This window comes from Pleurodeles waltl, chromosome 11 (assembly GCF_031143425.1).
Source record: "Pleurodeles waltl isolate 20211129_DDA chromosome 11, aPleWal1.hap1.20221129, whole genome shotgun sequence".
Taxonomy (NCBI): Eukaryota; Metazoa; Chordata; class Amphibia; order Caudata; family Salamandridae; genus Pleurodeles; species Pleurodeles waltl.
In genome coordinates, this window is record NC_090450.1 from 34,428,272 (window position 1) to 34,442,096 (window position 13,825).

General features: G+C 45.2%; 1 protein-coding gene across 3 annotated transcripts in view; it reads left to right on the forward strand.

Annotated features, from left to right (window-relative positions):
* The window catches only part of AP2M1 (adaptor related protein complex 2 subunit mu 1), a 174,799-nt gene that overhangs the window by 67,317 nt on the left and 93,657 nt on the right, over positions 1-13,825 (forward strand). For all 3 annotated transcript variants that reach the window (XM_069212940.1, XM_069212941.1, XM_069212943.1), the window contains one exon: positions 10,822-10,904. In XM_069212940.1, coding sequence (XP_069069041.1) covers positions 10,822-10,904 — 83 coding nt within the window. The remainder of the gene's footprint in view (positions 1-10,821; positions 10,905-13,825) is intronic.

The window sequence follows — 13,825 nt, forward strand, 5'->3', positions numbered from 1 at the left end:
CTGGGTCCTCTTTAGGTATCAACACTATTGTTTCCTCTCTCCGAGACTTGGGTAGCCAAGTAAATGTCTAGCAGTTTTTGAAGTAGTGTTGATGGTATTGTATTGTCTGATAGAATTCAGCTGGAAGACAATCTGCCCCTGAAGTCTTGCGTTGCTTAGTCTGTTAATGCTTCCTTTAACTCATCTAGCACTAGGTAGCATCCAGGAGTTTTTGGTGCTTCATGCTCTGTTTCGGCAGGGCAGCCGTTGGAGTTAGTCCTCTAGGACATCTGTATCTGCCATCGTCTTCTGAGCAAGGTCAAACACAGCTCCCACATACCCCCCCCCCCCCCCCCCCCCAGCTAGAGGATTTGTGAGTGTGGTCAATCCCTCAACAGCAGCCACTACAGCATTCTGCTGGACTTATTCTCTTCTTGGGACAGTCTTTGGCTATATTGAGTACATGAGTATTTCTCCAGGCTAGACCCAGGTCTCTTCTGTTTAGTGCTTGACGTTCACCATCTGATAGGGTCTTGTTGTGTGGCTGTCCCAGACCATCTACCTGTGTTCCAAGTGAGTGAGCTCTTTAGTTGTCACCGCACCCCAGGCATGTAAGCCATGCATCACCCCCTTAGTTCCATTTTATAAGCCCACATTCAGTTGTTCTACTTACGGAGTGAGAGTTCTTGTTGAACAAGTGTGTGGTGAAATCCTTCAGATGTTTTAGAAGATGTTTAAGAAGCAGAGAGACATCTAAACAAGTATCTAAAATATTTACCGCTGAACAAAAAGTGCTTGTGAGTGTTGACGTAGTGATATGACAAATGAAAAATGCATTATCATGGTTCATCATCTTGTCTCCTTGCACATTGGGATGCTGACTGTTGCAGCTGTTTCTGTGAGATGCCCTGTGTAAGGAAATGCCTCCTTGGCATGGTTACCCCCTGACATTTTGCCTTTGCTGATGCTATGTTTTGAATTGAAAGTGTGCTGAGGCCTGCTAACCAGGCCCCAGCACCAGTGTTCTTTCCCTAACCTGTACTTTTGTTTTCACAATTGGCACACCCTGGCATCCAGGTAAGTCCCTTGTAACTGGTACCAAGGGCCCTGATGCCAGGGAAGGTCTCTAAGGGCTGCAGCATATCTTATGCCACCCTGGGGACCCCTCACTCAGCACAGACACACTGCTTGCCAGCTTGTGTGTGCTGGTGAGGACAAAACGAGTAAGTCGACATGGCACTCCCCTCCGGGTGCCATGCCAACCTCACACTGCCTATGCAGTATAGATAAGTCACCCCTCTAGCAGGCCTTACAGCCCTAAGGCAGGGTGCACTATACCATAGGTGAGGGCACCAGTGCATGAGCACTGTGCCCCTACAGTGTCTAAGCAAAACCTTAGACATTGTAAGTGCAGGGTAGCCATAAGAGTATATGGTCTGGGAGTCTGTCAAACACGGACTCCACAGCACCATAATGGCTACACTGAAAACTGGGAAGTTTGGTATCAAACTTCTCAGCACAATAAATGCACACTGACGCCAGTGTACATTTTATTGTAAAATACACCCCAGAGGGCACCTTAGAGGTGCCCCCTGAAACCTTAACCAACTACCCGTGTAGGCTGACTGGTTTTAGCAGCCTGCCACACTTGAGACATGTTGCTGGCCACATGGGGAGAGTGCCTTTGTCACTCTGTGGCTAGTAACAAAGCCTGCACTGGGTGGAGATGCTAACACCTCCCCCAGGCAGGAGCTGTAACACCTGGCGGTGAGCCTCAAAGGCTCACCCCCTTTGTTCCAGCACCACAGGGCACTCCAGCTAGTGAAGTTGCCCGCCCCCTCCGGCCACGGCCCCACTTTTGGCGGCAAGGCCGGAGGAAATAATGAGAATAACAAGGAGTCGTCACTGGCCAGTCAGGACAGCCCCTAAGGTGTCCTGAGCTGAGGTGACTCTAACTTTTAGAAATCCTCCATCTTGCAGATGGAGGATTCCCCCAATAGGGATAGGAATGTGACCCCCTCCCCTTGGGAGGAGGCACAAAGAGGGTGTACCCACCCTCAGGGCTAGTAGCCATTGGCTACTAACCCCCCTGACCTAAACACGCCCTTAAATTTAGTATTTAAGGGCTCCCCAGAACCTAGGAACTTAGATTCCTGCAACCTAAGAAGAAGAGGACTGCTGAGCTGAAAAACCCTGCAGAGAAGACTGAGACACCAACTGCCTTGGCCCCAGCTCTACCGGCCTGTCTCCCCCCTTCGGAAGAAAACTGCTCCAGCTACGCTTTCCCCAGGACCAGCGACCTCTGAATCCTCAGAGGACTTCCCTGCTCTAAAAGGACCAAGAAACTCCCGAGAACAGCGGCCCTGTTCAACAAAGACTGCAACTTTGTTTCCAGAGGAGCAACTTTAAAGACCCCTGCAATTCCCGCCAGAAGTGTGAGACTTGCAACACTGCACCCGGCGACCCCGACTCGACTGGTGAAGAACCAACGCTACAGGGAGGACCCCCAGGCGACTCCAAGACTGTGAGTAACCAAAGTTGTCCCCCCTGAGCCTCCACAGCGACGCCTGCAGAGGGAATCCCGAGGCTCCCCCTGACCGCGACTGCCTGACTCCCAGATCCCGACGCCTGGAAAAGACCCTGCACCCGCAGCCCCCAGGACCTGAAGGATCGGAACTCCAGTGCAGGAGTGACCCCCAGGAGGCCCTCTCCCTTGCCCAGGTGGTGGCTACCCCGAGGAGCCCACCCCCCTTGCCTGTCTGCATCGCTGAAGAGACCCCTTGGTCTCCCATTGATTCCTATTACAAACCCGACGCTTGTTTGCATGCTGCACCCGGCCGCCCCTGCGCTGCTGAGGGTGTACTTACCTGCAAGAACTAACAATAACTTACCTCCCCTAGGAACTGTGAAAATTGCACTGTGTCCACTTTTAAAATAGCTATATGTGTTTTATGTAAAAAGTATATATGCTATTGTGATTATTCAAAGTTCCTAAAGTACTTACCTGCAATACCTTTCAAATGAGATATTACATGTAAAATTTGAACCTGTGGTTCTTAAAATAAACTAAGAAAATATATTTTTCTATACAAAAACCTATTGGCCTGGAATTGTCTGAGTGTGTGTTCCTCATTTATTGCCTGTGTGTATGTACAACAAATGCTTAACACTACTCCTTTGATAAGCCTACTGCTCGACCACACTACCACAAAATAGAGCATTCGTATTATCTCTTTTTGCCACTATCTTACCTCTAAGGGGAACCCTTGGACTCTGCATACTATTCCTTACTTTGAAATAGTACATACAGAGCCAACTTCCTACACCCTGTGCTGCAGCCTGGCTTAATTTTAATCTGGTACCCAGCAGGCTAATTCTTGAGGCTTCGCCCTGTGGATTGAAAATAGAAGTACCTTTAGTGACTGATTCTTAATCCTATTTTTGCTGAGTCCTTACTGGCTGTCATCTATTGATGGTTGTGTTCTGTAAAAGAAAACAATTTATTTTTAATTAAAATTAACATACAAAGGCAGTATGCAGTCAGTTGCCATATGTAATCGGTACAGTGTAAATTAGTTTGTCCTGCATTATTGGTACAGATATCAGTGCCCTCCTCCACCCTTCTAGCTGGATTCACACTCAGGGGACATAGTGTATTATGGGGTAGGTGGCAGAGCCAGCAGGTAAGATGTCAGCGGGCCCCAGATAGCCTTCGGCCATGACGTTAATGGTAGTTTTGTATCATGAATCCTTTTCTGGATTCACGTGCTGGGCATCATTCCGCCATTTAGTGGTTGGGCCAGAAGTCTTTTTTTTCCATTTTTATTTTGGGGGGAAGGGCATGTTGGCCACCATTTGGTACCTGGTCCGTCCCCTGTATGACATCAGACAGTGCCCTGAAAGTTATTGTGTGCGGTAGCCATCTTCAGATTATTTTTTGGAAACAGTGGTGGAGCTCCAAAGTTTTTTGAGACAACGCTGAAAAGATCAGTAGAAATGTGAACGTTTTTCAAGAACATAATGCTGAACTCAACTACCTTGACAAGGACAGAAACTAACGTGTCCCCCGCCGTAGGACGCCGGAGGTATTCACATGAGCCAGGAGAATGAAGCAATGTCGAGTTCATGAATAACACCCCATTTAAATTCTGCCCAAACTGCCACCATAAATGTGCCCAGCATGACCCACACAAAGTCTGCAACCTCTGCCTTCCAAATGGCCACAGAGACGAGGGCTGCGAGGCCTGCGCTTCCTTTGTACCCAAAACCCTCAGGGCATGCCGAAAACAGATAGAAGAACACCACGCGGCAGTGCAGAGCTAAAGACACTAGGACGAACACCACGCGGCAGTGCAGAGCTAAAGACACTAGGACTCCCTGACAAAAAGCACCACAAGGCAGCCCCAACGTCCAAGAAAACAACGAACCAGGGCCAGCCACGAACAAGAGAGCCCCACGGATTCCAGACCAGAGATAACGATGAAGGCTGGGCTCCAAAACAGGCAAAACCCTCCAGGGGGAAGGAAACCCCGAAACTATTGGAGGAAAAAATGCTGAAAATGACAGTCAACAGCACAAGATGTCAGTGTCATCGGAGGTGGAGAAAAAGGCATCTAGAGGCTAAAACAGCAGCACTCTTGCAAAGAGAGTTTCATGATGCACTAAAGCAATTTGAAATCTCACCAAAACCCTCAATGGCCACGCACCGGCAACCCTTGAGCTTCACAAAGAAGAGGAGGTGGTGGAGGAATTCCACAACCCCAAAGAGGAAGAAACGGGGAGTTTCGAGGGCAATTGGAGTGACCTCCAAACAGTGTCCAGAAGAGGTCGACGACTACCTCTCAAAGTGTTCGCCACTGGTGACACCACATGCTATAACGGCTTAGTGAAGAGGGCAGCAGACACGTATTGAGTACCATGGAAGAAGAGAAGGGAGGCTAGTGTTTCCTTCTGGAAACCCTCTTGCCATCAAGCAAGGGGAAACCTCTATCTCTCCATGCTACTCAGCATTCTGGACCCGGGTAAGGAGGCCTTCAGAGAACCAGAGGAAGCAAAAGGGTGGCACCAAGGGTGGAGAAAAAATACAAGCCCTTTCCAAAGACCTCAAATCTATTCAGGGGTACACAGTGGTGGACTCGATCATTGTCACAACAGCAAGGAGAAGGTGCAAAGCGCACACCTCCACAGGCTCCCCTCCAGAAGGGGAAAGCAAAAGGCTGGACATGGGGGGGGGGAGATGGAGGGAGAAGCGTCTGCACAGTGGTGTATAGCAAACTCAAATGCCCTTCTTAACAGATATGGCCCCCAGGAGTGGGACGAAATTGAAGAACTAACAAAGAAGCTCCCAGAAGGAGGTAACAAAAGAGCAAAAGCAATCATACAGAAGGGGAAAACCATTGCCAATGCCTACCTAAAATGAGCGCTGGGTGCGGCAGACACAGCCAGCATACAAATGTGTACAGGCACAACACTGAGGAGGCATGCATGGCTCAGGATATCCGGCTTCAAACCCAAGTTACAGGCCTCCATAATAAAAAAATAAAATAAAAAAAACTTCACTGGAAAGGCCTTATTTGGCCAAGAAGTGGATGAGTCATTGCAACAGATCAAAAAGGACAACCAAACAGCAAAGGCAGTGGGGGCACTACAATACAGAGGCAATTTCAGCAGAGGAAGAACCATCAGAAGGCCCACAGGAAGGGGAGGCTTCATGACAGGACAGCGGCAACCGCCCCAGGGGAGTTGCCAAAAAAGTGGCCAATAGACTGGAAACCAGCAGTGACAACCTCTTGCAAGACAACCCTTTTGAGGTAGAGGGCCAAATTCATCCACACTCAGCATCTCAAAATTACAACCCTACAGGAGGTGATCTCACTCCTGCAAAAAGGAGACTGTATAGCAACCATAGACCTTCAGGACGCCTATCTGCACGTACCGTTGAACCAAGCACACAAAAGATACCCCCGATTCGTACTTGAAGGAGTTCACTGACAATTCATGGTATTACTCTTCGGATTCAAGTCGGCACCAAGAGTTTTCACAAAATGCTTAGCAACAGTCGCAGCATTCCTAAGAAGGAAGGGAATTCACGTATACACCTACCTGGACTGGCTAATAAAGGCACACTCAAAGGAGAAATGTGAAAGCGATACCAAAACCGTGATCACAACCCTTTAAAAGCTAGGGTTCAGCATAAATCACAAAGTCAACTGCAGAACCACAGCAAGGAAAGATCTTCCTGGAAGCCAGACTCAATGTAAGGAAAGCACATGCTTACCCTGCCCAGAGGAAAATACAAGCGATCACATGCAAACTCGCCTTTACCAGAAGGAACAGTCTCTGACCTTGAGGACAATCATAAAGTTGATGGGCATGATGGCATCATGCATTCCCTTCATACCTCATGCAAGACTCCTGGAATGGCTGACCAACAACTGGTAACAAACCACTTGGAGTTGGGAGGATCTAGTTGTTGAAACAGTAAAAATACTGAAGCAGATACAGTGGTTGACATCCATACACATAACCAGGGGAAGACATTTCAAGACAACAACTCTGTCAATGACCATCACAATGGACTCGTCCCACAAGCGGCGGGAGCAGCCACGGGCAAATTAAGAATCCAAGGCTAATGGAACAAGATGGATGCGATAAAATACATCAGTTTCCTAGAGCTGAATTTTTTTTTACTAGCACTTAAAGCATTTCAAGCGCAAGTATCTGGAAAACAGTACTAATCCAAACAGACAATACAATATCAATGTTTTATTTGAACAAGGGGGGGACAAAGTCATTCACCCATAGCAAGCTAGCCCAGGAAATATGGAATCGGGCGACACCACAGAAGATCAACCTACAAACCGTTCACCTATCAGGGAAGGCAGACAGACAACATAGAGGCAGACAGGAAAACAGCACACATGAATGGGAGATAAAACAAAGGAAACTAGAAAAAATCTTCAGGATTTGGGGCGCGCCAACAATCGACTTGTTCGCATCAGCAGAAAATGCCAACACCTCGCCTCCAGGTTTCCACACCACCAGTCAGAAGGGAATGCCCTGTCACTAAACTGGTCAGGGAGATTTGCCTACACATTTCCACTGATACCCCTAATACCAAGGGTACTGGAGAAGGCCAGGAAACCAGGAACAAACCTCACCCTTATAGCCCCTCAGTGGGCCAGACAAGCATTGGGTTCAAACCTACTTGAGCTGTCCAAGGGACAGATGATGAAGAGGAAAGCGGAACAGGACCTACTCGCAATGCAGAAGGGGCAAATACTCCCCAGAGCCAGCAACACTCAATCTAGTAACGTGGCGCTGAATACATAGAATTTGGGCACTTAAACCTACCACCCAGAACCATGGAGGTACCAAAGGAAGCGAGAAAACCAACAACAAGAAGATGCTACACATCAAAATGGAAGAGATACCTCCTATTGTTCACAAGAAATAAATCCTTAGAAGCAACGTCCAGGCCTGAATCGGAAATAATGTAGTTCACACACTTGCTAGACAGCGGGATCAACTAATCTTTTCTCAAGGTACACTTGGAAGCAATCGTGGCTTACACCAGAGGAGCATTATGTAAAAGTTTCTTCACAACACCTGTTATAAAAAGGTTTCTGGAAGGATCCAACGAAACGCCCCTCCAAAAAGGGCACTTACCCCGATGTGGAACATAAAAATCAATGTTAACACAGCTTATGGCACAACCATTTGAACCCATGCACAAAGCTGAACTTCCGTTTACCACGCTAAAGACTGCCTTCCTCAAAGCTATCGCATTGCTACGAAGGGCAAACAAAATTCAAGAGCTAAATACAGGAACCATACATGAAAATCCATAAGGACAAGGTAGTTCTTAGAACGAACCCACCACTGCCTGCCTAAAGTGGTGAGCAAGTTCCATGTCATCCAAACACAGTAGCCAGTCCCCTTCAAGAACCCACAAACTCAACTGGAAAGAAAACTACATTCACTGGACTTAAGAAGGGCACCAATATACTACTTAAGAGACCAAGCAGCTCTGCAAAGGAAACCAACTGTTTGTCTCATATGCCAAATCCAGTAAAAGATCCCTGTCACAGAGGGGACTATCTCACAATGGATTGTGGAAACAACCCATACATGCTACTCAGCAGCTGTCACACAACTGCCTCACTGCCCAAAAGCACACTCAACAAGGAAAAAGGGCGCAACACTACCTTTCATGGCAAATATACCCATCAACACTATCTGCACAGCAGCAACATGGGCATCCCCCACAAACATTCACAACTTATTATTGTGTGGAAATTCAAATGCTTAAAGAAGCACAAGTGAGACAGAAGGTACTGCAACACCTGTATGCAACTCATCTTTTCAACCCAACCAACCCATATAAAGGGAAAAACCTCTACACAATCTGATGCACAGCACGTGAATCCAGAAGAGGATTAATGCTGCAAAACGAAATGGTTACTTACCAGTAGGAGTAGTTTTGCATCCTGAAGAGTTTTCTGGATTCACATGCAACCCACCCACCTCCCTGAAAATGAGAACAGGACAGACAGGTGGGGAAGAGGTCTAATGTGCATAAAAGCAAGAAGAAGAAAAAGAGGAAAAAATGATTTGAAGATTGCTTCCACGCACAGGAACTACCGGGGCGCCGTCTGACATACAGGGGACGGGCCAAGCACCAAATGGTGATCGATGATGCCCAAAAAGAGAGAGGAAAAAAAAGACAACCCCGGACCCATCCACTAGATGGCGGGATGATGCACAGCATGTGAATCCAGATAACTCTTCAGGCTGCAAAACTACTCCTGCTGGTAAGTAACAATTTTGTTCTTCGTCATATATTTCTAGGTGCTCTCTACATTATGGCATATCAAGCAGTCATTGAGTATGTTTGGGTTCATTCTTAACATGTAACCCTTTTTGTTTGTCTAGCATATGCCCCAGGTTCTAGGTATTGTCCAGGGCAGCCCCTAGTTCTTAATTTCATTAAACCCAAGTTTTCTCTAATGTTTGCAGGATGTGGTTGTGAGTCCTATGAGGGTCCGAATTCCACTTCTTTGTTCACAACATGGGTACTCACAAACATTTTCCTAGGGGCTAAAAGGCCTGTCTGTGATGTGACCGAGGGCCACATTGATGTCAGCAAGGTGGCGGTCGTGGGGACGGTGTCAAGGTGGATGTAGGGGAATCGAAACCTGTACATCCATCAGCTGAAATACACAATGTGAAACCAGAAAACCTGGGATTAATCCTGGCTTCCCCACTTTACCAAATTGTGTGATCCAAGGCAGTTGTTTATTTCACTTTCCCTCCTTTTTCTTCATTATCCTAATTAAAAGGCTTTTGGAATACATGACTTCTCGATGTCACTGTACAAATCATTCTCCAGTGTTTGCTTTAATAAACTATAATGTTTTTCATGTATACTTGGAACCCAGGCCAAGGAGTACCCTTAACTGACTTGCATCTTAGGTCACTATTGACATTATTGTCAAGCTGGGGAGAAGAATGAACGTTTTTAAATTCATGTTTGAAAACTATTGCTTTAAAAAAAAATAATAATAAATAATTCCAATCGACTAATATGTAATGTATTAAGGTGAAGCAGTTCTGCATGTTCATGAAATAAACTTTGATTTTTACAGAGACATTTTTACACTTTTGCAGCAAAATGTCTTTAAAATTAAAGGTGTTTCTAAACTTAGGGAGGATAAGTTAGTTACTTCCTTCCTTAAACTTCAATTAATCTTTACATAAGTGCTTGCCTGTTTGTTTAACCTCTTTCTCAATGTTATTGCTGAAACAGAAGCCCAGCGCTGCTGTTCACCAGAGGGCTGCATGTGAAGGTCAGGGAGGGCCGCACTTTGAGTATCACTGGTTTACAATGATCGTGTTTGGGACCGACCCATCCTTTATAATAATGGTATTATGGAACGGTATTCTCAATTAAGATGTTTTTTATTTCTGTCTACATCCACTTTCTTCTGAGGAGTTGTTGCACAATTCTTATGTTGGGTGCATCCAAAAACTCTCTTACTGCAGGATTCATCTCCTTCCCCTCCTGTTATACTGTAGGGGAATTGAACATCCGGTCATATTTTCACTACAGCCAAGGCTGTATTCCATGTGGTCTACAGGCAAATTGTCATATTTATGGGGCAGCCGTTTGGGGCACTCTATGGATCATTCTGCATATACTTGCCTCTGGTTGATGATATTTATTGCACTGTTTAATCCTTCGAGGTCGGCGGCATGTTACTGCATTTTCTATCTCAATTACTTGTTCTCTTGCTGTGGATTCGGAAAAGGATAAACTTTAATGACTGTTTTTCATAGTGAAAGGGGTCAGTCCTTTTTTCCTACACCCTGACGTACCTAAACATCTGCCTTTACTCATTACCTTCATCCAGATGTGCTTCATTTCAGAAAGCTGCGTCTGCCAATTGTGTTTACATCTTTGTGTCATGACCAACTTTCTACATGAAGCGCATACATGGCACAGGTACAGGTCAGCCATTGCTTGTTCTTAAACAGCTTTGCGAAGCAATTTCTGATCCTGCTGCTAGGTAATAGGGTTCTCTGAGGTATACAGTTAACTCATCAGTCAAGGTAACATTAAAGATAACTTTTTTCTTTTAGTCATTTAACTGTATGGGTTTAGCAAGTAGGAATCCTTTCTCCACTATGTTACGATGTAGCAAGCCTTGGTTGGCAATAAATCTGTTTGTAGTAAGAGTTATGAGCAATCCACATAATATTATTGTATTTTAAGAAGATGGAATGAAAATGCTGATATTTATAAAGGTTGTTTACTTTCTTTTTCAATTTGCTCATCTCTAGAAATCCTGGATTTTGGTTATCCTCAGAATTCTGAGACCGGCGCGTTGAAAACATTCATCACTCAGCAAGGGATCAAGAGCCAGGTAAAATAATTGGTCCTTGTTTTTGTAGGATTGAGCACAACAGTGTCATTCCAGATGTCTTAACATGATCCCTGTTCCAAGGTTGTCCATCTCACTGAGCTCACAAGAACAGTTCTATTCCTTCAGGGAGAAAAAGATTTCCACATCTCCTTATTGGGATAATGAGGGAAACACACCAACAGATAACTGTGGTCTGATTTCACTGGTTGCTTTTACACCATATATCCTCTTTTAGAATTCAGCGGGACAGCTTCTGCACCCTGTGTGATATTTTACATGGAAGTGCAGCAGTATCTTCTGTTTTTCTATAGACAGGGTCCAAACAAAGTAACACAGCTGCTTCTCTGAAGGGATCCAAGGTTGTAGGTGAAATTGTGGCATTGCTCCACTTGATGTAACCACACACTGATGTGGGCAGACACTTGGTCTAGTTTGTCAGGTAATAATGCTTACCAAATGTACGAAAGGCTAGCTGTTCTCCCCACTATACTTTAGCTTTTCCTTGTAAACTGCGACTCTGATAGGATTCAGAGTTTTTCCTCACTTTCTGGTCCTGTGGAAATAGGTTATCTTTACCAGTTTTTCCTACGTGATAGTTTTGTTCTCTGAGGAACCATTATCATCATTCATGTTCTAGTGAGCTTAGTACAACAAAAGTTACTGTAGCCTGTGAGCAATGGAAGTGGCTTTGCTTGATAAAGGCATATATCAGAACAGGGTTGGACTGCAACAGAAAATTGGCCCGGCAACCAAAATAAGTTACCTGGTTAATGAACCAGGTAGCTAAAAAGCAGCCCATTTGAAAATCGACTTTTTTTTTTTTTTTTTTTTTTAAACCTATGAAGACATGCGTTCTAGGTGTTTTGCAAGGTATGGGATACCGCTTGCATTTATGCTTGCTGCAGACCAGGTTTGTGCTAATATCGTGGCAGTCAACAGTAGAAAATGGCCCAGAAACAAAATGGCCCATTCACTGACCTGTCAGACCAGCCCTTCTTGCACTACCTGTTTCGCCTGTAGGCAAGCCCCACTCTGTATCAGTTTCTAAGCCATTGATTCAGTTAACGTCTTTCCCTCTTCTGCATGCTTACCTCTTCAATTTTAACATCAACATTGCTTGGTCCACATTCAAACTTGATGCATCTACACTCGTCACACCTACCCTTCCACCTCTATGCTTCCCATCTCCAAAATTCTACCTGTGTCACCTCTACTGCACCATCTCATCTGCTCCCTTCTACAGTACCCACTCACCCCATCCCCCTTACAGCAGCATTTCTCACCTGTTCCCTTTCAGGTCCACAGTTTTCCCATTTAACTTATCACTGCTTTGACACTCATCTGGCTCTAATGTCAAAGTGTTTATTTCCTTATGCGGTTTACTGGTCTTTCATACTTATATATTGGATCTTCCCTCCCTCTTCTCTCTCTTTTCCTCATATCCTATGTTGCTAACCTCACCCTGAATCCCCTCACCGCCCCCTGCCATCCTGTGTGTATATTTATGGTCTCCATGTTTACTTGCCTATTTCCACTTCCCTTTATCCACAGTGACTGTCAGTACTGTGTAGTCTCAATTGTGTAGTCAACTGTCGCTGCTCCATCCCTCGTTCTGATCCTCAGCCTCACGGACGCAGCTGCACTTAACCACACCTCTTTGATAGCCGTAGTTAACCTGGCTTTTTTAAAATGTTTTTGTTTCCTCTTGCCTATGACGTGCTTGCCTGTTAATCCTCCGTGTGCTGCATCCTTGCTGCTCTCCATGGCTGCTTCTGTCTTTTGCTGCCTGACTGAACCCGTCTATAGCACCAGGTATGAAACTATTAAGCGCTTGGTTGATTGCTAACATACACCGCTCTTGAACTTGCAGGTGCCAGTGACTTTAAAAGGCAGTTCAGTTTTACTTTTTCTGTGTAGGTGTCCACATTCTGAAATTGATTGATTTTCTCATATCATTTATTGTAGTTATTACAGATTGTACACCCAGCCTAACATTTAACCCTACTTTCTGAGTATGCTTAAATGATATTTTTTTCAGCATCCTCCTCTATCATTTCCTTTATTTAGTATTTAGCCATTTATTTTAGTTATAAGAATCTTTTTTAGCTGTATTCACAATTTTCTTCGTTTTTCCCTGCTCTGTATTGCTTAGCCTCTCATGAGTTTTTGTAAATAATAAATATTGCACATAGCTTCCAGGTATTTCACAGTAAATTGGGGAAGTGTAGTAATTGTGAAAAACATTACTGGTGCCAATCTATATGGTTTTTTTTGCCCTCTTGTAGGAAACACTTTGGCACTCCATCATATTTGACTTTGTGGAGAGATGCTTATGGGGCTTTGACAATGCACACAGATTTGCTTTTCTTAGTCACCCCAGAGGTAGTTTTGAGGGGTATTTTGGATTCTTTTTTTTTGTTTGGCTCCGTCACCCTAGTTATAGCGTTATCCTCAGAAGAAGTATACATGATCCAGTGCTCTGGATTATTTCATTGTGAGACCGTGTCTGGGTTGTGCAGTATTCAGTGGTTGATTGGCAATATCTGTGTGGGTACTGTTCACTCTAGTTGGATAATCAGGTGTTCGGTGGCATGTGTAGCTGCAGATACACATGCTGTGCATAGTCCGCCGTCTGGTGTTGGGTCGGAGTGTTACAAGTTGTTTTTCTTCGAAGAAGTCTTTTCGAGTCACGAGACCGAGGGACTCCTCCTACTTTGGTTCCATTGCGCATGGGCGTCGACTCCATGTTAGATTGTTTTTTTTCCGCCATCGGGTTCGGACGTGTTCCTTTTCGCTCCGTGTTTCGGGTCGGAAAGTTAGTCAGAATCAACGGAAAATTCGTCGGTATTGTTTCGTTCGGTATCGGGTTAGATTAGAATCGACACTGAATCTTGAAGAGCTCCGGTAGCCCTTTGGGGTAA